The 23,074-nt window shown below is 48.8% G+C and overlaps 7 protein-coding genes across 7 annotated transcripts; 2 read left to right on the forward strand and 5 right to left on the reverse strand.

Annotated features, from left to right (window-relative positions):
* Window positions 1-433: 433 nt before the first annotated feature.
* BKA67DRAFT_668115 (uncharacterized protein) lies at window positions 434-1,454 on the reverse strand (the record flags this gene model as incomplete). The annotated part of the gene is made up of 5 exons (XM_046108631.1): window positions 1,205-1,454; window positions 902-1,124; window positions 800-838; window positions 625-725; window positions 434-511 (listed from the first exon to the last, which is right to left on the reverse strand). Exons 1-5 carry the CDS (start codon window positions 1,391-1,393, stop codon window positions 434-436), a joined length of 630 nt encoding a protein of 209 aa, XP_045965307.1. The 5' UTR covers window positions 1,394-1,454.
* A 1,127-nt stretch (window positions 1,455-2,581) lies between these two features.
* BKA67DRAFT_509104 (uncharacterized protein) lies at window positions 2,582-3,850 on the reverse strand (the record flags this gene model as incomplete). Its single annotated transcript, XM_046097211.1, has 1 exon — window positions 2,582-3,850. One exon carries the CDS (start codon window positions 3,848-3,850, stop codon window positions 2,582-2,584), a length of 1,269 nt encoding a protein of 422 aa, XP_045965308.1.
* A 2,212-nt stretch (window positions 3,851-6,062) lies between these two features.
* BKA67DRAFT_77582 (uncharacterized protein) lies at window positions 6,063-6,454 on the reverse strand. Its single transcript, XM_046109428.1, has one exon. It carries the CDS (start codon window positions 6,361-6,363, stop codon window positions 6,136-6,138), a length of 228 nt encoding a protein of 75 aa, XP_045965309.1. The 5' UTR covers window positions 6,364-6,454; the 3' UTR covers window positions 6,063-6,135.
* A 931-nt stretch (window positions 6,455-7,385) lies between these two features.
* Window positions 7,386-8,394, reverse strand: BKA67DRAFT_77579 (uncharacterized protein). The gene is made up of 2 exons (XM_046109427.1): window positions 7,741-8,394; window positions 7,386-7,665 (listed from the first exon to the last, which is right to left on the reverse strand). The coding sequence occupies exons 1-2, from the start codon at window positions 8,271-8,273 to the stop codon at window positions 7,497-7,499; spliced, it is 702 nt and encodes a 233-aa protein (XP_045965310.1). The 5' UTR covers window positions 8,274-8,394; the 3' UTR covers window positions 7,386-7,496.
* A 5,230-nt stretch (window positions 8,395-13,624) lies between these two features.
* On the reverse strand, window positions 13,625-15,380 carry BKA67DRAFT_654312 (P-loop containing nucleoside triphosphate hydrolase protein; the record flags this gene model as incomplete). Its single annotated transcript, XM_046106538.1, has 3 exons — window positions 13,625-14,403; window positions 14,463-14,740; window positions 14,788-15,380. The coding sequence occupies 3 exons, from the start codon at window positions 15,378-15,380 to the stop codon at window positions 13,625-13,627; spliced, it is 1,650 nt and encodes a 549-aa protein (XP_045965311.1).
* Window positions 15,381-17,812: 2,432 nt separating this feature from the next.
* Window positions 17,813-19,651, forward strand: BKA67DRAFT_590264 (kinase-like domain-containing protein; the record flags this gene model as incomplete). Its single annotated transcript, XM_046104566.1, has 4 exons — window positions 17,813-17,851; window positions 17,999-18,742; window positions 18,795-19,456; window positions 19,507-19,651. 4 exons carry the CDS (start codon window positions 17,813-17,815, stop codon window positions 19,649-19,651), a joined length of 1,590 nt encoding a protein of 529 aa, XP_045965312.1.
* Window positions 19,652-20,943: 1,292 nt separating this feature from the next.
* Window positions 20,944-22,089, forward strand: BKA67DRAFT_654314 (uncharacterized protein; the record flags this gene model as incomplete). The annotated part of the gene is made up of 3 exons (XM_046106539.1): window positions 20,944-21,262; window positions 21,346-21,467; window positions 21,523-22,089. 3 exons carry the CDS (start codon window positions 20,944-20,946, stop codon window positions 22,087-22,089), a joined length of 1,008 nt encoding a protein of 335 aa, XP_045965313.1.
* Window positions 22,090-23,074: the final 985 nt, after the last annotated feature.

Genomic DNA, 23,074 nt, shown 5'->3' on the forward strand with positions numbered 1-23,074 from the left:
AAAGACATGAGTATGACGATGAAGCTCTGAATAAGAAATGAGCAGAAAAGATAGAGCTTAGGGATTAGTCAGGAGCAGAGCAAGAAGAAATATATCAATGCTAACACCTATCTTATTTAAGTTCGCCGGTCCTTCGCCCTAGATCTGTTTGCATAGATTTGGGCACACGCGTTCATGCTACTTGTATTGTAGCATTCGAGCCATAAATTCGGACCGTTAGCCAAGCCCCCTGAGTGTGTTTTCACGCAACAAGCAGCACTGTTAGAGAAGTTCAACCTACAATTGAGTTGGAGTAGTCCATTACGAGTATCGGGCTGAGGATGAGAGCAGCATCAATGCTTCATATGCGTTAAGCTTTTTTCGAACAATCATAAGCGTGGAGGACACATACCACTCGGTTTCGGAACACGAATTTGGGTGCTTATCACAGCAATCACATAAGAGCGCAGGCTTCTGAGTGTGTTGCAGACCACTGGTTTGCGGTAGACTGCAGATTCTCTACAGCCGGCATCTAAACAAAGCGACAGCATGCTTCACAAGCCAGCCAATGACGACACAGCTCTATGTCCACTCTTCGACTAAATTGGGTATTGTGTTCCCGTAGGTATCATCTGCACATCCTACTGACATGAAAGTATCATCCAAATTGAAATGTTGTTGCCCACGAAAGCGAGGTCTTGTCGTAAGGCCTCTCTTTCTTGACTTGTCTGGGTCACTAAGGCCGACTAGAGCATAGTCATCTAGAACTCGTGATTGTCTTCAAGAGCTGCGGGTAGGTACAAATATTGTCGAGACTCACTATACACATAGGGATTATTCGATGCCATCCGAACGACACCTGTTACAAGATTAAGATTTCTAAATTAGTCGTAAGTGGTTTTAGGAGTGAACTGTGACTCACAAATGTAGCTAAGGCTTGAATCCCTCTTAAGAACATGCTTCCTGATATTTTTCCCAGGAACCTCGATCTCATCTGAAGTCATACCCAATCCACCAAACATTTTCCAGCTCAATCCTTTGACGGGGGCTAGTCCGTACCATTGGTATATAATGAGCTTCCAGCCAGCCTCAATCCACCATTGTTTTCCACTCCGACCCTTTTTGTCAGTGTCTGCCCATTGCCGCTGTACCATCGATCAACCCTCTGCCCCAGTGTTGTAAAGCCAAGCCTGTGCGCATTCCGTGTCACGGTTCTCATGCTCACAGTAGGAATATTACCCTCAAAGGCGTTACTGTAACTACTGATATCGGCGGACCCTTCGTGGAACTCGATCCGAGCGCTGGGTTTCATGTGAACGTACGTATTCTCGATTATACGTTTAGGGTTATCAAAGCAGGTAAGCCCAAGCGTGGATGGACAAAATCGAATTGTAATTATAAACCCATGGTTCATCTGCAATTTCCTCGGAGAACTCACAATTTGGTGGCTTGTTACCCGGTTGGATGGCGGTAATATCGCTTCCAATGACATGCGTATTGGACAATGCCTTGGCTGTGTTCCAAGTCAGATGCCATCTTATTCGGTAGTGTATCAACCGCTTATCTCTCATCACTCTGTAGATAATTACTCGCCGAAGTTTATTGTCCATATACCAGTCCCTGTTGTAATGTCGATGTCGTGTTCTGGGACATGTGTAAGTGGAGCGAGGAATAATTTACTGTCTAAAAGTGTACTGAATTCTTCATACTGGAACTCAAAGCGTTCTTGTTTAGCCTACTATTCAACTGGGTACATTACGGACACTCGTCAATTAATAACCATGAACTGCGGCCATTTCTGCACCAGAAACCTTCGAGTCACAGGCACACACCCATGAACATGCTTATTTCCACCTGTCCGGAAGTCAATGGAGGTGGCACAACCTGCTGATTATGCTGTGTATTGTGTCGGTGTAGTGGCCAGCTGATTTCGCCATAATCCGCATTCTGTTGCTGGGGAGTGTCCGGCCGACCATTCCAATATGGACGTTGCCATTGACCACCACTCTGGTCACCGTGGCATGGAAGCTATTCGCATGCATCCACGTCGGCCTCCTGCTTGAAATCGCCTTTCTACCCACTGGCCACAGCACTGTCTATGAACTTATCAAACAAATCGAATTCGCCAAAACCGTGTAAGCCTGAGTTGTGACAGAATAGCAAGGGTTCTTGTACAGCGGCAATATTCTTCGCCCGTCGCTTAATGTCCAGCGGAGTGTTGTGCCTCCCTTGGCTTATCAGAATCAATTCAGAGCTCTCAGGTTGATCACCAACTCCTAAAGTTGAGAAATCCTATGGCCAGAACTGCGAAACCCAACTAGTGAATAATGAAGAAGTTGAAAATAAAAAATTTTGGAAAGAAAAAAGATATTCAATAGTTTGATCATATTTCGTTGCATCATAGGCAACTTATGGATCTCGAGAAGCGGCCTGCCAGAAGGATGGCACCTCTGGACTTAGGATCTTAACTTAGTCTAGGTTACATACGTATTTGGAGTATAAGTAACACTCCTTCTTGTTAAGCTTGCAACAGTCTTTCTACCTGTGTAATTATGTGATAGTACATAAGACATACATGTGATCTTATCGAATCTCGGTGCGGTTATGTCCGATTGTGGTTGACACTCTGGGCCAGCCTCTCCCGCATCCAATCCGGTACGAAGGGCCTGACCTTGAGGATTTTGCCAGCGCTTCCTTCTGAGGACGGACCCAACTTCAGCATGAATTCCTGGCTCGGGTCATAAGGTGATGGGGCGTCAGCGCTCTCGCCAGGCAATTCGATATCTGTCATTGGCTGAAGTCGACACATAGCCAACCCAATATTTCCAATGCCCGCGATCCAGTTGGCGGTTCTTCGGGTTTTATTTCCTCCCACCAGACCTATCTCCGTTTTGGTCGGCACATTTGCTGCCACTATGCCATCTCCGGGGATAGACCTGTAAACGAGTTCCTGCGGTATTTGTTCGTCCTCCCCATAGATCATACACGGCAAGATACGCTTCCGTACTACACCGCGATGCTTAGTCCGAATTGTGAGCTCTTGACCAACGTAACACCCTTTCCTGAAGTCAATACCACCCATTAAGTCTATATTCGCATCAAGCGGGAGCGTTTTGTCTGGTACGATTTCGTCAGGACCTTCCGGCACACCGCGAAGCATCCGTCGGACTTTATAAGTGCTGAGACCACACTCCTCCGCATCTGCCCTGAGCTCTTGTTGTCCGGTTGCTAGTACGCGCCAGCCGAGATCTGGTGCGCGCGAGTCCCGGGTTATATGTGCCTCCTTCCCATAGCTCGCTAAACCCTCTGGTGTACCTGGCGGATCCGACAGGGTCTCGTTCCAATAAGAGTATACAACAAGATCCTCCTGGTTTACTTTGTTGTGTGTAAATTTGCTTCTCAGTTTGTACCTTCGTATCAGAGTGTAAAGCGCGTTGACCTGGCTGTCGGCCACCTCGATCAAGAATGAGTGCTCTGGTACAAGCCCTTTCCTCTGCGCCTCGGCAATACCGTGTAATTGCGGATTAGGGTGTATAAAGACGTCGTGTAAGACTCGGCCCTGCGCCGTTAGGAACGCGGTGTAGAAGCCCTCGTCTCGTGGCTCTTCGGGAGATGGAGCGCCAGGCTTATAAATCGAGGCTGTGATGAGACCTTGGAGAAATTTGGTCGCGTCGACACCGGCGATGGCAATGAGCTTTCGGTCTGTTAAAGGAGCGAATCCGATCGCTGGTGGTGAGTTAAGATTACCGGCTTCACCGGCTTGTGTCGCCAGGCATCGCGACCTGGGAAGCCTGGTATCCCTCACGAAGGGTAATTTAGCCACGCGCCTTCGGGTGACTGCCCGAATTGTCGGCGCTGAGAAGGCCTTCATGCTGTGAGTCGAAAATCAGACTCTCAAGGAAGCATATACTCAAATCCGGACGAAGCGGTTGGTTGATGAGATAGAGAGAGAGCTCTAAAGCTACCAGACCTTCGAGCCAGAGCTCCGTTAGCGCCGGATTCTTTTTGGCGGTTGATTGATGTCACTAACAAAGGCGACAAGGGTAGCACAACGGGCATTGGTGGGGGTGAAGATACACAAGTTGCTTCGGAGTTAAGATGTCGGACATAGGCCACGGCTTCACGTGGAGGTATCATTTGTGTTATTCCAGTCAAGGGAGAATACTGTATTCTGGCACATTGTATTTGAATAACGATTGGTTATGTCAAGATCAAAGGCAGCTGTCAACTAGACTGCCATTTTTCAAGAATACGCCAGCGACCAAGATTGACATTCCAGATATACAAGAGACTTCCTAAGCCTAGCTATACGGAGTGCTTGAGACACTGCTGTGAGAGTTAATGGAGACTATCTCCTAGCTTTTGAGTGATGAGCTGTATATCCTGTTGCCTTCATGGTTTCAGCTACTTCTGCGCGTATGTCACTGTTCCAGAGGTGGTCACATGACTAGGTATACAGCGAGACATAGATCATATTGCATCGGTTGATTATGTTAGGCAACATATAACTCCTGGACCCCCTCGACCATGCTTCCATAAGCATGATCAATTATGTGTTACCGCGTAAGTGATATTAGGTCACATTACACATCGGTAACACAAGCAAGACCCCATACTCGTATTGCATAAAGGCAAGACATCCCGAATGATTCACATCGGCTCTAAGCCTTAGGCAGACAACACCCCCTCCTTATGTACATACCTTCACCGCACTTTTGTGCCCAGGCAACCAACCAGAGACCGCCTGCGCCCCCGAAGCGGTCTGCTGTGGGGGTTGGAACAAGCCGTCGTGGCACCTCGACAAGTAGCGGAAGTCTACAATATCGGAGCCGGTAGATCACTGCCGGGGACTTTCCGCATGCTGGGGTAAGGTGGAGGTTACACGGTTGCATCCTCGCAACATGTGTCATCGCATATATGTTGAGTAGATGGAGATTGATTGGCTCATAGAAGTCGCAAATGATACCTTACCGCTGTATACCCAAGTCGATGCTTCCCACGTATTGATCAGACGTGCGCTGGTGCTGTTGCGTTGTCATTTAACGTGATGGTCACCGCCGACAAGTTACAGTTACTGGCCAATTTAACGATGGAAACGAAAACTCTTAGGCCAGATACGTTTGGCGTCAGCCTACCAATCACGAATATAATGTGCTGTAGCAAAAGGATCCAAATTTATGTGATAGCTTGGTAATTCAACAAACCCCATCACAGCGGTGACCAATACTCCTCGCTGACCACCCACAACATTGATACCTAGCTCAACAACGTGGCAGCGTCGCAGCCATATTGACTTCCCCCCGGTCTTGAGGGACATGTCCGGTCTAGTCGCTTACCGGATTAGGATACTCCACAGCAGTTTCAGGGTGCCATTTCACCATGGGCTTTCGCTCATGCCGCCGAAAGTGAGGTTTGGAACAAAGCAGGAAACTGGTGGCTTGAGATGCCGTCAGCTGAGCGGCATGATTCTAGAATATTACAGTGTAACGGAGTCAGGCGAAGGAATAGGGCTGCACTCCCCACCGTATTGGCACCGCCCCCAAATGTGGATGGAAGTAAGAAGCATTGTTACATCTTAGGTGTTCGTATCGTGGTGCCTTTGCGATACGGGGCGGCATTGGGGATATTCGATGGGGTCGGGGGTTGGGTTTGACCACCCCGACCGCTGCCTCAGCAAGCCACTCGTCAGGGGAAACCGAACGCTGGACCACTTTTTCTCAGGTGTTTTATGCAAGCTTTGATAACTATGATTACAGCTCTCTCTCACCCGTCAAGGATGTGAGGAAGCAATGTCGCTTCACAGTTCGAGGGCCTGCAAACAGGTGTCGTTGGCCGAGATCAATGTCTTGTTTTCTGCTCAGCTGCGAAGGGAATGGATCATAGCAACATGGGTGGCTGGCGAGCTGATAAGCTCGGACTCCAGCTCAGACTACCGAGATAATCGCACTGCTCGGTCTTCTTGGGAAATGCGCCGGCCGCATTGGATGTATCGAGCTCTGATTGGCCCTTAAACGTGCCCCTTGGCTGTGGGGGACCCAGAGGCTTGGGTGCGGTCATTGATCATCTTCTGGCGCCATCTGATCCGATATTAATTTGTAAGTCGTGACACGGGCGTTTGCGCTCCATAAATCTTCCTTCTTATCGTATGGGGGAAATTTAGCATTTGGGGGAACGCATATTGAAGAAGCAAAGTCCCCTGCAGAACATTGCAACCTTCGTATGAGAGGTATGTCCTGTATTGCTTGGGGCTTCCCGTGCATACGGGGCCGACGGGATTTTAATTTCCTTGTGGTCTGTCCTCGTGATCACTTGAACATTCTTCAATGCTGATCGCTTGGGCAATGAGTCGCTGGGAGAATACTTAGTGTTCATGCTGCAAATCATTTATTTGTACTAGGCGCCACCAGAATGTGGTATAACTCAAGAACGGCACGTTATCGCGACTGCGATGCATGCACTATTTAGAGGGGTTGCACTGAGCAGTAAATGTGACGATTATCAATATATGTTTTCCCTGGTACCGCTGTGTAGTCGGCGCCTTTCACGCAAGAAGCTCAACCGAACAATTATGATCCCATGGTAATGTCAAGTTTCGAATCGATTCGCATCTCGGTTGCAGTTCCACCACGTTTGTCAGCGCGGGCGGGTTTTCGGCTATTTTCAAGAAAATTTCGGTTTTCGCAAGTCCTTGGCGTGAGTTGCCTCGTGACGATTTTTAATGTTAGCTCGGGATTGATGAGCTCGCGAATGCGAGCAGCTCGGCAACATTTCTTGAACCTTTTTTTTTTTTTTGTGTCCGATGTCGCATTAGTATAGAAGATCCGAGGCCAAGGCACACAGCTGATTTGACAAGCGCTTGCAGATTGATAGAGTTTACTAACTTGATCGGCTGAGTTAGACGCTATCATATCAGTGATTGCTACGTAAGTAAGGCGTGATCGACAAACGCAGGACGTTCTTGGTAATGTTCACGACGATGATGCAATACTTTCAAGACATGATGAGACAATATTGTGAGATTGTTGATTGATTCTGTTATCTACTGAGTATGAAAATACTTTGACTAAGTAATTGTGATGTAATGCGAGGGCGTTTCGTTCCACTCAACCATACAGCGTATGCGAGAATGCAATGCCACGGGAGCGAAACAATACCCCGCCAAAGCCGCCTATTGGCGTTGTTCCTGCAACTGCCTGATACAGTAATTCTCCAGATGTCAAATCCTTTCGTGTTTTGAGTGGTGTCTTTGTCCTTGACAGGACCCCAAATTCAAGGCCTTTCAGTAAGCCTTGCATGCGTTGAGGGTATGAATCCCCATGTTCCTCCCAATAGTGGGATGCCGAGCTCCAATCATGTCAAAAAGAAATCCAATTAAACCGCTTGCGCTCAATGATGCGCTGAAATGCAATGTCGCTATAGTGGTATTTTGTAACGCCGCCCAGATGCAGAGAGAAATGAGACAAGACTTCTCATGAATCCTCGTGACCCAATGAAAATGACAAGAGTGGAAATGTTTCCTAATAGACTGATATCGCTGATATCAACCGTGCGGGATTCCTTGGCGGGAGGTAGAACCCCTGGCTGTAGAAGTCGGCCTTGTTGTCATCTTCGTCTTGTCTTGAATCGTCGTAGTATTCTGATGTTGTCACTGATGTTTCTCTCGGCTTGTCTGAGAAGGTGGGGATTGTTGCAAAGGGCGGCGATGGCGGCATTGACTCGTCTTCTGACGAGGAGTCGTCATCATCGAGTTCAGGTGGTGATGCAGAGTGGGAAGGTGATCGTGTGAGAGAAAGATGTGCGTAGTCTTCTTCCTCGTCGTCCTCCTCGAAGTCATCCTCGTCCATGACTTCTAGTTGTGGTGAGGGGGGCACAATAGTGTTTGATGGTATCCTTCGTAGGGGTACTGCATCTGCCATCTCGATGTCGTCCTCGTAGTCCTCGCCGTCGCTGTCGGAGTCTGAAGAGTCGGCTTCCCAATCCTCCTCAGTGTGTTCTGGGATAGCATCGGCCCACTGTATGTGTCTCTCGTCGCTCTTTGAAGATGCACCTCGAACCGACTGGTTGAACCAGCTTTCTTGTTCCCGTTCGGCATCAGCAAGGTCGAGCATGAGAGAGTCTAGGAGGTTGGCATGGCCAACGAGGAGCCTGAGATTGTGGTCGGGCTGGGCAGCCTCTCGTGAGAGCTTTGCCCGTGCCTTGTGGGCCATCATGTAAGTCTGAGAGATGGACATTTTGTTTTGCGGGGATGGTGAGGTTGGTTGGTGGAAAGGGGAAGAAAACGTTGTTGAGACCATCTTGACAGTTGTTATAAGTGCAAGTAAGTGTGTGGTCTAATATGGTGCAATAGGTTGCAATAATTTGTGGTATTGTGAGTCAGGCACCGAGGGTCGGCAAGGCGTGCCTTCTTGTATGTATACGTATATGTATATGTAGAAGAATTGATCGAGCTGCGCAAGGGTACTCAGGACGGTGAGACTAGCGTGGTACTTGGGTGACTTGCTGTTTCCGTTGTGGGTTTCTGTACGGGACTGACTATTGGAATGTGCGGACGTCTCAAGTAAGTAAGTGTTTGTGTTTGTATTCTTCCTTTTAATACGTCTGTTCATTCAATCGAGGATGCTTTGTATAGACTGATGAGACTGGAATGCTGACTATATTCTCGGTGCGAAAGGAGGGAATGGGATCCTTATGTAAAGGACCGGATCTGCTGAGTGTATTATTATTATTTCCTTGATCCCATGCTCGCTCGGGGTTTACGGTCAGGTCAGGCACGGGGGAGAAAAGGCTGCTTGTCCCCAGTACGAGCGGTGTGTCGCGCCCAGCAGTAGTCCGCGTCCCCTTCGTCTCCTTCGTGGGCCGTACTACCCATGCAAGTACCACGGAGTTTTGGTCATAAGCCATCGGCGACACAGCCATCCCGCCCAGCACCAGGTCAACGCCTAACGTACTCTGCCAACTTAACCTAGAGCTGTGACTCGTTCGCTCTACGGGCGCTGCTGATGAATCGCTTTCGTCCGTTACTTCCAGCCTGTGGACCCTGCACAATTACTTCTTATTAGCCTTTCCGGATTACATAGTACCCTTGTCTTGCACTGCAAATTGATCGACGGGCTGAGTTGATTGTTCAGCACCAGTCTTTCTTCATTGTCATGACTTCACCTGCATTTCGAATTTGAAATCTTGCCGATTAATAATTCCGCCGCTTGACCCCATCCAGCAAAGAGAGAAACACCGTTGACTCAACACCTGCGTCTGCATACTCTTACTTGAACCATTGATTTCGATTGGTTTCGCAGTAATCTCAGAGAACCCTGGTGATGGGCAGGATTAATGATCGACCATTTGATGACTCGGCAATCGTACGCTTTGTATCCTACGAGTCCCCGCCGGACATGGGAGTCAATAGTACCCAGACTGTTGATTTATTACGGAGTACGTTCATAACAAATGCAGTGAATTGAAGTCAACCTGAAGCTCTATGCTATCGTTTGTCGCAGGTTTGTTTCTTTGCGACGTCGAGGTGCATCAGACCAGATTAGGCGGTAACAGCGACGGTAACCTACTGCCTGTTACTGGCCCAGCGTCCAAAAGTCAGCACTATGAGTTAAGAGCTCTTGTTACCGTCTCGGGTCCGCGTCTAATGCCGGATCCCGCTCCAGCCGCTCTGAATCATCAGGCAGTCATATGTTCTTAGATAGCCCTGGCCCCTTACGAATTCTCGCTTGATGCGTCATCAAAAAGCCTGTGCCATCAGAAGCGAATCCGAGTCATTGGCACTCGAGTCTGCATTACTCTACATTGTGTACTGTATAATTAACTACCGGTATCAATGTGACATGTTTCTCAACATTATGTAGCCAAGAGCTCATCAGCCCGTTTCCTGCATTCAATGCTTACACATGTCTATGCTGTCCCGCCTTTTCTAGCGGACATGCCTTAATTGAACTTTGTGTGTATCACAAACCCACATTGTCTGACCCATATCTGCCTTATCCTTGTGGTTTTTTCAGGTACGGAATATGGTCATTGAGCATTTGGGGATCCGTGTTGAGCTTACTGAGAACTTTTCCTTCCGTGCTCCTCGGCGTGATTCGTGAGAGACTGTGGGGAGTGTAGAGGTAGGGCTGAGATAGTCAGACAGATCGCTTAACATAATCTGCCCATTTCCCCTGCCTCAGCCACAATCGCTAGAAACACCAATGCAGCTGCAGCTCACTGGTCGGTCATCTTACAAACCCGGGCTCTGCGTGGTAACGTAACAACACATGAGTGACGGTCAACTACAGCAAAGTCTTACTCCGCCAGTATGTCCGCGTAAGACAGTCATCTGCAATTGACAGCGCTTTGCGTGCCAGTGCTCGATTAACAACTGTACACGTCCAGCTGCTTCATACGCTACATAAGGTGGGTTCCGTAGTTGCCAAGAACGTGCGTCCCATAAAACATCCTTAATATTTCCCAGGACTAGGCGAGGCAGACATCCTAAAACCCGTCAGGCAGCAGAAAGATTGCCAGCTCGTCAACCTGACAAAGTGTCTCCCAAGTTCCAGCTGGGGACGAAACAGGGCCCAACGCGGCATTGAGGCTCAAATCTGGGAAATTAGATTTGTTTCCACACGAGCCTCCCTCAATCGTAGTGGATAGCCTGTGCGACTTTCCACTCCCTTCTACATGGTACTGCCGACTTGCCGGGTTATCTAAATGTAACTTTTCACAAACCGAATTACCGTCGCGAAGGTGAGCAAACCCCTGTCAATGGCAGTCGGTGTTGGCATTCCAGCGGTCTCCGAATTTCGTCCATTTGGCTCCATTTTCATTGCTATTGGCTGGTATACTTCACCCTATTTTCTTCTTCTTTTTTCTTTGGTTTTCTTTTTGTATATTTACAGATCTAACTGTATGCGACCATACACCTCGCAGGCCGGTTAACCCGATTGAGACCTTCTTCATTAATATGGGTTCCATCTGCCCTGTCTCGTGAATGCCAGGATACCAATGCTGTTTTACTTCTAGCCTTGGCAACGACCTTCGAGAAGCAGTATTTTGCCTGTGTAGCACGACCCACCGCATGTATGTAAATGCAAGCCTCTGGAATGACTAGCTTATAAAAGCTACTCAGCCAGCAATGAACAGGTGCATGAGTACAAAGCACGCACGAAAATAGTCTATCACCGGTTCCATACGCATAGCCGTGCCGACGATGATGTGGCCGCCTACGAATTCCGTTCCATGACGAAACAGGTAGGATTTACCAGCGGCCAGGTATCCGCAACCTTAATCGCCAGTAGTCCGATGCGAGAACGAAGCAGCATTTGCAGCCTACGTGGGACAACCCGGAGTTAGCAGAGACCCGAGAGCTCGTAACAACTTGCATTGGCCATGTCTAAAAGGGTAAACTTGTTACGAGCCCACGATTGCTTCAGATTTAGCTTCAGAGGTCCCCTGACACAACCAATCCACGAGGCTTCGGTTGACCACGGGTGCCATTCGGTGAGCCACGATATCTGCGTGACGAGTCCTCCCGAAGGCCATAAAAGGCCTCTGCCCTGATTCCAAACAAACGGCGCGTTCGGATTGCGTGCGCTGTCACCAGGCAGCATCTTTTTTTTCTTCCTCCTGCCCGCTTTCGCTTCCGGCACTAGTTGACAGAAAGTTTAACGAATCTGTGGAACCCCAGAAGATAAGATCTGCCTCGATTTTTTTTAAACTGGTACTGATTACTTAGCAGCTCTGTACCCATTCCGCGCGCTCCGTCCGCATGGGGTTTCTATAAAGCCGACTTGGCGCGAATTGATCCGACCGACATAAGGCACAAGGGTGAGGTAATGGCATTCGGCTTTTACCATTTAACTAAAGCCCGGGTGCGGAGACATTTCAAGCAGCGGGACGATGACACAAAGAATCCCAGCATCGATGTAGAGCGAATTAAAGTTTCGTCGTTCATTCTGATGTGACTCTTCGCCGATCGGGCCATATCGCAATGGGATGCGAGCATCGCTTTCGTTGTCGTCGTCGTCGTCAGTTCCCACCTGGCCTGTTTCAATGCGAACGGCTCCTGAGCATGGGGCCAACCCTAATGCGAGCATCATGTGGTCATCGCTTTTAAGCCCTTGATTCCGCCTGGTCAGGCACAGCCATCTGAGATCGACACGTGTATCCAGCGTAAACAGGTAAAGCCAGTTTCCGGAATTCGTGGGATATTCAAATGATAGGTTAAATTGCAATATCTCATACCGCTCGAGATTGCTCCGTAATGCAGTCACTTTCGCGTCCCCGACTCCTGTCTACACGCAGCACGTCTTGCTTTCAGAACATAGGATATGATGTCTGGTGATGAGAACAAGAAAGCGACTCTTACGCGTGAATGCGGAAGTCTCCTGGTCAACCGGGTTTGAAGTGTGCTAGCCACTGGCGGCGCTATAGTCTTGGACGCGGCATGCCGTGCTTGTTCGACTTCTGACCATAACAGCCAACCCCTCCTAACAATAAGCCGTAATTACATGATTTTTCATGATGACCTGGATAAAGCCTCGCAGAGAACATTCTTGTATTATTGCCTGCCGCTAATAGCAGAATTCACGAGGCAGGCCATTCTTGTGCTCGTCCACTGACCAACTATAGCACAGTCAGCAGCGGCCTTGGGTTGTACCATGGTCTTACTGTAGCAGGTCAGGGGGGCCGACCCTCCACCACGTGGTACCCTTGCATCATTCAAGGGGGCCACAGACCCGACTTTCCTCTGAAATAGAGGATCGTATCCCTGTTAAGTACCATGTAAGGTGATCCTTTGAAGGAATTGTGTCAGATCCCCCTGGTGTCATAACTTCGTTACTCGTCGAGCCCTAGAACTAGGTAGAGATCTTACTGCGAAGGAACAAGCAACGGCTTTTCATGATTCTTGCCGACCAGTAACTCTCATTCGTAACCATGGACGGAACAGCTGCGCGGCCAGCTCGATTTTCCACAATCCACGGGGAAATGACGATCGCGTTGCATTTTATGAGTCTTTAAGACGTTGCCGCTAGAGCGTGCAGCATGCGTATACTGCGTGCGTATTCGGCTACGGGATTGTACTGCCCGTGTCAGACCCAGGCAAAGATGGATCAGAGGTTTGTGATGACATGAAGTATTGAGTATTGGGGTTCCCTCCACCAAAGGTCATGCAAGATTAGTCTCGTGTCACTGACCAACGATCTACTTTGGTATCCAAAATTGTGTGTTTAGATTTGGCTGTAATCTTTCGTACATAATGCTGAGAGACCTAAGGTTCAAATCGAGTACAAAATAAATTCATTATTTTTGAGTTTTTGTTTAGTCCTTGACAGGACTGCGTCGGTTTTTTGCAATCAGCAAAAAGCTGTATTACAATGTGAAGTATACATTGCCTGAAAGCCATGTCCTTTGCTCACTAGCAACTCGGCATTAAAGTATGTCCGCATCAATTATCTTTCATATACTGTACAACTGCACATGAACAATGGGTGTTTAGGCTGTCAGTCACATCTTTGAACATGATTAGAGGCAGAGGTTGGCCTCCGACGAATAGAATATATAGTACTGAAATACCACGTGGTGTCCTGAAATGCGCCGATTTGGTCTTTTGGTTTGATCTATCCACCTCACTAATTCCAGTTATACACCTAGATTATGCCCGGAGCTTCTGCATGCCCCTCTTGCGCTTACCGCCAACGTCCCGATTCTCCTCAATCTCTAACAACGCCTCTCTCTTCTTCTCACTCACAACCTTAAGTGCGTCCCTGATGACTCTTGTCTCCAAGTTCACACCCTCCTCCTCCCAAGTTATCATTTCGCGGCCAACTCTGTTCTCGATGGCATGTATGAGATCGACATCGCGCTGTCCCACAAAAGTAACTGCATCACCCTTGCGCCCTGCACGAGCGGTACGACCGACTCTGTGAATATAGTCATCTGGCTCTCGAGGTATGTCGTAGTTGATGACCATGGAGACTTCTGGGATATCAAGGCCTCTAGCAGCCACGTCAGTAGCTACTAGAATCCGCGCAGCAGATGCACGAAATCTACCCAGGTTATCTATCCTTTGGCGTTGCGGCAGTTTTGAGTGGAGTGATGTTACGCGATGATCGAGGAGGCGCAGTAGATGGTGTAGGTATTCTGCAGTGCTCGTCCGGTTACAGAAGATAATGATTGATTTCTCAACAATGGCGTCTGTCTGGAGAAACTCGTGCAAGTAATGCTCCTTGTACGTAACAGGTATTTGAATGTACATCTGGCGCAAAGTAGATGGGATAGCAAGTGTTTGCGTGTCCACTTCACACAAGAAAGGAGGTGCTTTTCCTGGCTTACGTGGCAGGTTCTCCAGTGCACGCACTTCAGGGGTCATGGTAGCAGTGAATAGCAACGTCTGTCTCTCTGCTGCCGGCGGGAGTACGCTTAAGCACTCCTCTGTTTAATTATTAGCAAAGACGCATTCTCAAGTCAAGCAGGAATGGGCTGAAACATACCAATGTCAGGCAACATTGATCCCGGACCCTCTGAGAGTAATCTGTCGGCCTCATCCAGCACCAGAAACTTGACTCTTCGCAAACCACACCATGTGTCTTCGCCAGAGCTCCGAATATGGTCGGCCAGTCGACCTGGCGTGGCAACGATCACATGAGGCCTCTGAGCAATGGCAATAGCTTGTGCTCTCATATCCGAGCCTCCAGTGACCAGGATAGCCTTTACAGTTTGTGCTGCAGATATGGCCTTGAACTGCTCCATGATCTGCAGAGCGAGCTCCCTGTTTGAGTTAGCAAGCAGCAAATGAATAAAATTCGGGGTACTTACCTGGTTGCGGTCAAAATTACTGCAAAGATTGCACTTGGGTCTTCAGATAGTTTCTGCAATATTGGCGCAGCAAAAGCTACCGTCTTTCCCGAACCCGTGCGGCTTCCTCCTATACAATCCCTGCCTTTCAAGATTTCTGGAATACAGGCCTTCTGAATGCCAGTGGGCCGTTTAATGGCCATATTGGACAGCGATTGTACCAGCCATGGCCGAAGGGTCAGTGAGCCAAATGTCGTGTTGGGGTCGACTGGGACTGAGGTTGCTGTAGGCGCAATGAGAACCTCGGACTTCAATGGCTGCTGCGTCGCTGTAGTCGACAGTTTGGGCTTGTTCTTGATCCGGGACGGTGCCTGTATCGACGAGATCACCGAAGTCTCGTAAGGCTCGTCGTCCTCAGGATCAACCTCCACCTCAACACTCACTTTGCGCTTCTTTCGTGGCGCATCACTGTCCAAGGCGTCGGAATCGGACGAGCTGCCACCCTCACTTTCGCTCACATCGCTTGCATCTGACGCTGATGAGAGCGAGGTCACTTCCAACTCCTCCAGCTTAGCGGGTTGCGACTTCCTAGCCGCATTCGCCTGGGAGGGCATGGTGAAACGCTACCTAGTTGATGAATTTGTCCCAATGTTGTCCGGTAGCGTCCTGGTGAGCTGCGTCAGATTGCCACAGTTCCTTGCTCAGCCAGGGGTTGGTAGTCAAGTTGAAGCCGAGTGCCGAGAAGAGCAATCGTCTGAAGCAATACGGTCTGTTTCTCCAAGTAGGTTTACTTGAGTGATCGCCTGCAGCTGTTTGCTAGGTCAAACATCCCAATGGGAAAATCTTCAAAAGGTCGCGCTTACAGAAAAAATTACAGTGGGGCAGAACATAGGTCGTCACTCCAGATCCATGTAAGGTTAGAAAGTTTCTGTGGGGTTCAAAACGGCTCAATTGTTCAGGGGTCTTTAGCCGCTGGCGCTTGCAGCCGATCGAATGAAGGAAGCATTCTTATTCGTGTCATACTCTCTCTCGTTCGCTTTTCTATCATCCAGATTGGAGGGAATTGCCGCTGGATCTGCTTTCCATTTCCTACGCATAGATTAAGGGCTTGCTACGGTCATCCATACGGAACGACTGCACAGAAAAGATCCGGCCATATTCCAATCGTCATACTTGGGCATTGGATGTGCCTGGTTGACTTGATCTGCGACGGTAGACTAGGTCTTGTATGACCGAGATCAACAAAGCTCTCAAGTCACACATGGCCCAGCTCGAAAGCACCCCTATCGAAATGCAATGCCGATTCATCAGAGGCTTCTGCAATTAGGAATAAACCGCGACCTAAGCAATCGCAAAACACTCTGTTGCATGTGCCACTGACCAATGTTTCATGGTCTTTTATTTGAACACGCTTCCAGAGTGTGAGGCTCTCGTGCTTTGGGCATTTAGACCCCAAATGACAGCTGCATGTCTCCTGAAATATGGCCCCCAATGCTGCGTCGAGATGACTGCATAATGCAAGTGCTTCTCCGACTGTTGAAGGCCTTCCTCCAGGCTCCAGGTGTTGGGGCGACATTACAGACTCTAGACTAATCTAGACACTACATCATCTCACGAATGGTCCCCAATGTAGTCTTGGAGGCATACTGCAGTGGTCTTGCAAATTCACGACTTTGGCACGTTACCCTATTGCCTTGGGTTTCTTTCAGCTGGATTCCAGCTTTTTCAATCTCAGACCGTAAGTTGCCTCTGACGAAATTTGAGGCAAATTTTGGGGCCAAGAAACTAGATGTCATGCAGTTGCTTCCGGTGAATTACCATGGTTTCAACCATAGTCGACATCAGCGTGAGCAAATACAGTGAATTTAATTGCTCGTCAAATCCTGAAAATGAGGTGAGAATGGGCTCTGTGGTGTGGCCAGGGTCCATATCGCATGCACATGGCGAAAAGGGGGCTGCAGCCATCTCATTGAACCATGCCCGCGGGAGCTCATTCCAATCGACACACACACCACCAGCAGGAGAGTCTTGGCTGATGCTTGGAGTAACCCCTGGCCATACTGTGTTTTGTCGTGCAAGCAAGAATAACAAGAACGATTTTCTTTTCTTTTCGTTCCGACGTCCTACTAGATCCTGTTCTCTCAATTTAAATGTTGGCCACACCCATGGGAAGAGCTCAACCGCTGCGTCATGTCATGTTTTATCGATTGATGTCTTTCTTTCTTGACTTGCCTTTAACGTTAGCAGTATCGCTAGCCGCCAGGCATTGTCTCGAGTTTTAGTCACGAAACAGCCGTGTGGTAATTCACAAGCCAAGCTTTGCTACACGTCGACTTCCTCGCAGACCCCGCCAAAGCATCTGACATCCATCCCGTCCATCAACCAACTGTTCCGGTCCGCCTACTCCATCCACAAATATTATCTGGTCACCCATCTCAGCAACTCCACTGGCCCATCTGCGAGTTGGCGCTGGAGCTTGTGCCGATATCCCTGCTTAGCTCATAGCCGAGTCCAGGGGTCTGTCCTTTCCCACTTGGTCTCTCACAGAGAGGAGGCACGCGCTGCGGGACAAACCCGTCGGGCATTGAAATCAAGGACATCGGTTGCATAGCTTACGACTACATTCTTTCCTCAATACCGGCACGTGTTCGTTGGCAATTGTCGTTGTTTCCCTCTTTGCCTTGGACACATCAAGCGGTTTTGGTTGCTTCTCCTCTCTATACCCTGTCGGATTATCATCGTTGCGTCTCGCCCACACACTCTTTCTTACCGACCCATCACGACCACAAAGCTGGCTGTGGACCACCGAGTGCAGTATACGTCAAACGAGTGAATAGCCTACCCGTACTGCTGTATTCCCTTGAGCCAAGGTCTTCCTACTGGCTCTGCCGAACGGCTCGCTACATTCACCAGATCGCTTCGGCCCTAACTTGACTCTGTTTCAAGGCCGTCAAACTGCCGCGGTAGTATTAGGCTTTGGTCTAGCAGCTTCAAGGGCTGGAGAACTACTTCTGTCGCTGCAGCATCAGCATTTCTATACAGCAATATGTCCGAACATAATGTCCCGTCAGGGACAGCGTCAAATGTAATCAACTTTTCTTTGTAACCCAACCTACCTGCACTTGCTTTGTTTCTACCTGTCTGTTTTGAAGGGCCCTCGTCTTTCAAACGATCCCCTTCCGAATCATCGGAACGGTCTTGACCAGAATGCTGACCTCTCCTCATTGTGAAGGCGCCGACTCCTTCTCTCGAATTACCAGCGCCCCAAATTGTGACGCCTGCATACCCAAGCCCTGTTCCCATGATGAACGCACCTGCACCACTTCTCAGACCTGCGATTGGAGGCGGCAGACCCAGCGGCTCTCGAACACCAAGATTAGGCCTCGCCATTCCTCCATCGCCTAATGCAAAAGCTGTCGGAGGTCCAGCTCTTGGCGGCAGGCCTCAGCTACCGACTTTAAAGTTAGCCACGCCCATGGGCAGCCATGTAACGCCGTACGAACAACCCGCCAGGCAGCCCGGAGCTCAGCCTGGTCAATCTGCAAGTGGTGGCAGTGAGAGTAGTGCAGAACATTCGAGGTCCGGGAGCTTTGGACCCCTAGATGGCCGAGCGAGTAACCCTACCTCTGCGGGCTCGCAGTTTTCTGCTCTTTCTTTCGCATCACAATATGGCATTGGTTCAAGGCCACAGGGGACACCAGACCCCATATCTGCGGCAGTATCTCTCTACTCGGAAAAGAGCGAAGGTGGAGTGGGTATGGAACGTGATGGAAGCATGCAGGGCCTCGAGAGTAGTTTTGACAAGCTCGCTCTGGAAAAAGCCCGAACTGCCGATGTCGAAGATCTAGATGATGAAGGCTGGAGGATCGCAAGTATCGAGAAGAGAATCGTGGAACTCGGTGGATTGGGCGAAGGTGCAGGAGGAGCTGTCACAAGATGCAAACTGACAGGCGGAAAGACTGTCTTTGCCCTCAAGGTACAGTTGCTCGATATACTAGGAGATGACCCTGGCTGACACCATTGCATAGGTCATTACTACTAATCCTGACCCCGACGTAAAGAGACAGATTGTACGGGAGATCAACTTCAACAAGAGTTGCGCCTCAGATCATATATGTAGGTATTATGGTGCATTTGTTGATCCTGCAACCGCAACAATCTCGATAGCCATGGAATTCTGTGAGGGCGGTTCACTGGACAGCATTTATAAAGAGGTAAAACGCCTCGGTGGGCGTACAGGCGAGAAAGTGCTAGGCAAGATTGCCGAGGGCGTCCTAGGTGGTCTCACATATCTTCACAGCAAGAAGATCATTCATCGCGATATAAAGCCCAGCAATATATTGCTGTGCCGCGACGGTGCAGTCAAGCTCTGCGATTTCGGTGTTTCGGGAGACTTCGGAACCAAGGGCGAGGCGAATACTTTTATTGGTACCAGCTACTACATGGCTCCTGAGCGGATCACGGGCCAAAGCTATACGATCACCTCAGACGTTTGGTCCACAGGAGTCACGCTGCTAGAGGTTGCCCAGCATCGCTTTCCCTTCCCAGCCGATGGCACAGAAATGCAGCCGAAAGCAGGCCTCATCGACTTATTAACCTACATCGTTCGGCAAGCAATTCCTAAGTTGAAGGATGAGCCGGACTCGAATATTTACTGGAGTGATAGTTTCAAGTATTTCATTGAGTGCTGGTAAGTCTGTGTGGCACGACACACGTTACATGTACTAACAGAATGGGCAGTCTCGAAAAGGAGCCAAGCCGTCGGGCTACTCCCTGGAGAATGCTTGAACATCCCTGGATGGTCGAAATGAGGACGAAACGCGTCAACATGGAAAAATACCTTTCCCAAGTCTGGGGATGGGACGAGTCGGGGAAGGCGGCTTGAGGCACAAGCCTAGTTTTCGACACTCTGACAGAATAACTCCCGCAACATATCTATCTCGATATGATACGCTACACGCTGCTACTCCGGGGGCTTTGACAAAAAAAAAAGTCCTTCTACAACAAACTTCACTTTGTCAAGATATCTTTCGGAGCGTCAGTCCACGCTAATAATTTTGGGACAAGTCTCGAAGTGGATAATTGGATTTAGGCTCACAACCGATTCGGGCTCGTTCAGCATTGAATACTATAGCGTCCTTTAGCATTGGTTACACATCACCACGCAAGAAAACAAGAAGTCTAGTATTGGTTGGGTGGATGAGTGGGTAGGCTATCTGAACGATAGTGCATCAGAACCTTGCTTAGCCACATGGCTTCTAAAGTGCTTAGTGACTCGGTGAACAAATACACGTCAGCCTCGTGAGAGGTGCAGGTGTATTGGAGGGCAGGTAGATCCCACGTGTTGCATACATTCAAGGTTGCAGTCAGCTCGGTTAAGCAGCTTACGCTTTCTACTTCGCACCGGTCAGGGGCGTAAGGCTGGTGCCAGGGGTCTGAACCCTCCGGAAGCGGCTAGCCGTCTGGGCTGTGTTCGGTCTCCAACATTATGATGGCTTGCAGAAACCCTTTAAATTAAGGAGATTTCAACAATTGCGGAATTACCGTGTTATTGTAGTTCAAATCAGTGCCAGGGATCAGGTAGTCGACACATTTGCGTCTCAGGCGTACTATTCTAGCGATCCAATACATTCACTGTCCGTCTGGATGCAGCGTCATAGTTCGTGTCGTACATGAGCCCTATTGAGACCTCCCTTAGCCTCACGAGAAAGAACAAAAAAAAACCCTCCCCTCAAGAAATCGACGAATACTTCAAGTAAATGGACCTTTCATCGTACAACTGCCAATACTAGTATCCTGTCGAAGCCGAGGCGTAAGAAACGTCCCCGTCATAATTCGAGCAAAACTATGTGGACATGTCCATGGTTGTAGATTAATATTTCCAAGAAGTGGTCGAAAGTCTTGACATATAATGATCGGCTGTATACTAGCAGGTGTTTGTCTATGTATGGAATAGCAGTAAAATTAAACTACTGAGTGGGGTCTGAGATCGCGAGTCTAGACCCATCTCGGCTGTTGCCGAGATTCGATTTCTTTTCCCACCGTTTCTTATCGCCTGCATCTAGCGTGAAAATATCGTGGTATTATCACTGCGGGTAGTCCCTGGCTTGAGATTTCTGTATAGTATGACTAGATTAGCCATTGGCACTTGTGCACCATGTCGATACACATCACATCATGGACACGAGACCGCACAGCTTGACCGTGCCTAGCGATGACGATTCTCCGACTTTCATACGAAGTGAACTATATGAGGAGAGGGAAACGGCAGGAGCTGGTATAGCGGTTTTTGCCACTGCCTTCATCCCGGCAGGAACTAGAATATTCTGCGAGGAGGAACTTATTCAGGTATCGGATGAGTTTGAGCAGCCGGAAATCTATGATACAGTAACATCGTTATCCGAGGAGAAGCAAGCGGCATATTTTGGATTGGCAGCTTCCTCAAAATCTATGAAAGACGTTGGCTGGATAAATGACCTGCGCAAATCGTGTGAGGGTAAGTCCCGTGTTTAACTTGTTTCCTTTCCCCCCTTCATCGGAATGAAAGTAGTACGTTGCTAAGACCAGAATCATAAATAGGCGAAGCGGAGTCTTTCAATGCACTAGTAGAGGCACATGAGATGGCATGGTCTATTTATGAGACCAATCGCTTCACCCTCCGGCTTTCCAGCGGTGAATTCAAGATTGGAATATATCACAAGGTAGGTGCTGCCGAGCTATGCATACCGAAGACCGGTTGGTTGACCAGCCTTCCAGGCCTCTCGTCTTAACCATTCCTGTGCACCAAATGTGTTCCATCGCTACAACTCCCGTATAAATCGGATGACTATCCATGCGCTTCGGGATATTCAGCCTGGCGACGAGCTCAATACATCTTACATTGACATCTGCCACCCCACGGCCGTCCGAAGGCAAATGCTCAAGGGATGGGGCTTCCACTGTGGATGTTCTGCGTGCGAGAGTTCAGACGAGATGAGAGATCTTCGAAGGAAGAAAATAGAGGACGTGATGAACAAGCTGAAAAAACGCGAGGAGCAGTGGGAGTCCAATCACGAACAGTGGACGGACAAGGACTATGCTAAGTCTGTGAGCATGATAGAAAGGGGCATGCGCCTGATGGAAAGCGAGGGCATGGAGGAGACCGATACCTTGGGCTATCTCCTGGCGCTGGCGATCAGATATGGAGCGAGGAATGGTCGCAAGGAGGAGCTTATGCAATGGACTGAGAGACTGGTAGTGATTGAGAGGAAGTGTCTCGGCGAGGATAGCAACGAGTACGACGCTGCGGTAGAGTTGCACCGCATTGCCAAAGAAGACTTATAAATCAGGAATAACAAGTACCTGACAGTACGTTTTGACCGGTATGCAGACCCTAACACGTGGTGGGCGCGAAAGTTTTACGAGAGCCACAGACATTTACTCATGGTCATCCGCCAGGTTAGTGTAACACGGGATAATCCTGAAAGTCGCTGGGCTTTAATAGACATTAAACTTAAAAGCCAGCTCATAGTGGTAAATATTCGAGCCCGGCAATTGCGCGCGATTCCATGGGTATGGCTCACCTGCTATAGCTCATCGAGAGGTTCCAGCACTTGCATACCATGCCGTTAGTGCATAATGCGCATTTACTGAATGCCTCACAAATGCGATCGGAGTGAATACTGTAGATGTCGTTGTGCTCGCATCGGGTTTTTAGCATCTCATTCACGTTTATTACGACCCAAAACATGAAAGATGATACCGAAATCGACGTTATTAATATATGATAGCGAGCACAATAGTAGCATACCAACGCCTTAGATCCCGTACATACGTTTCCATAAGAAACATGCTCGGGAAGGAGTAATGTTCCTGCAAATAGCATAAATCCCGTATTTGAATGGGTAAAGCGAGAAGTACAAATACATCGAACAATTCAAAACTTTTTGCCCAATTTTAGTAGCGAGCAACAGTAGTTCGCTGGCCCTTTCCAGAACCAGGCGTGTACATGTTTCTCAGTGGATCGAGCATAACACCGGACTCGACTATAACTTATCCCAATCATATACAACAGTACCTGAAGGTTGAAGTACGCATCTTAAGTGTCTGATATACAGACAGGCCAGAGCTTCTTCTCCCCAATATCGCGGTATACGGAATGGCAGAGCTTTTTCTGAAATCTTGGAGATCTGGATAATGCCGTGGTGTATGGTCCAGTACAGGAAATGATCGCCTACAATCGTCACTAAATTTGTAATCCACCTTAGGCAGCCTCTTCCTTCCCATACCATGGCGTTCGTTTGTGGTTCGATTTTCATGTAAGGGCTAA

Source organism: Truncatella angustata (genome assembly GCF_020726525.1).
Source record: "Truncatella angustata strain MPI-SDFR-AT-0073 chromosome Unknown BKA67scaffold_1, whole genome shotgun sequence".
Taxonomy (NCBI): domain Eukaryota; kingdom Fungi; phylum Ascomycota; class Sordariomycetes; order Amphisphaeriales; family Sporocadaceae; genus Truncatella; species Truncatella angustata.

Coding starts and splice junctions, on each gene's coding strand:
- BKA67DRAFT_77582 (XM_046109428.1), bottom strand. CDS start 6,363: ATGATTTGCAGCATGAACACTAAGTATTCTCCCAGCGACTCATTGCCC.
- BKA67DRAFT_77579 (XM_046109427.1), bottom strand. CDS start 8,273: ATGGTCTCAACAACGTTTTCTTCCCCTTTCCACCAACCAACCTCACCA. Junction 7,666..7,740: donor CGATCACCTTCCCACTCTGC/ATCACCACCTGA, acceptor GCCCTTTGCAAC/AATCCCCACCTTCTCAGACA.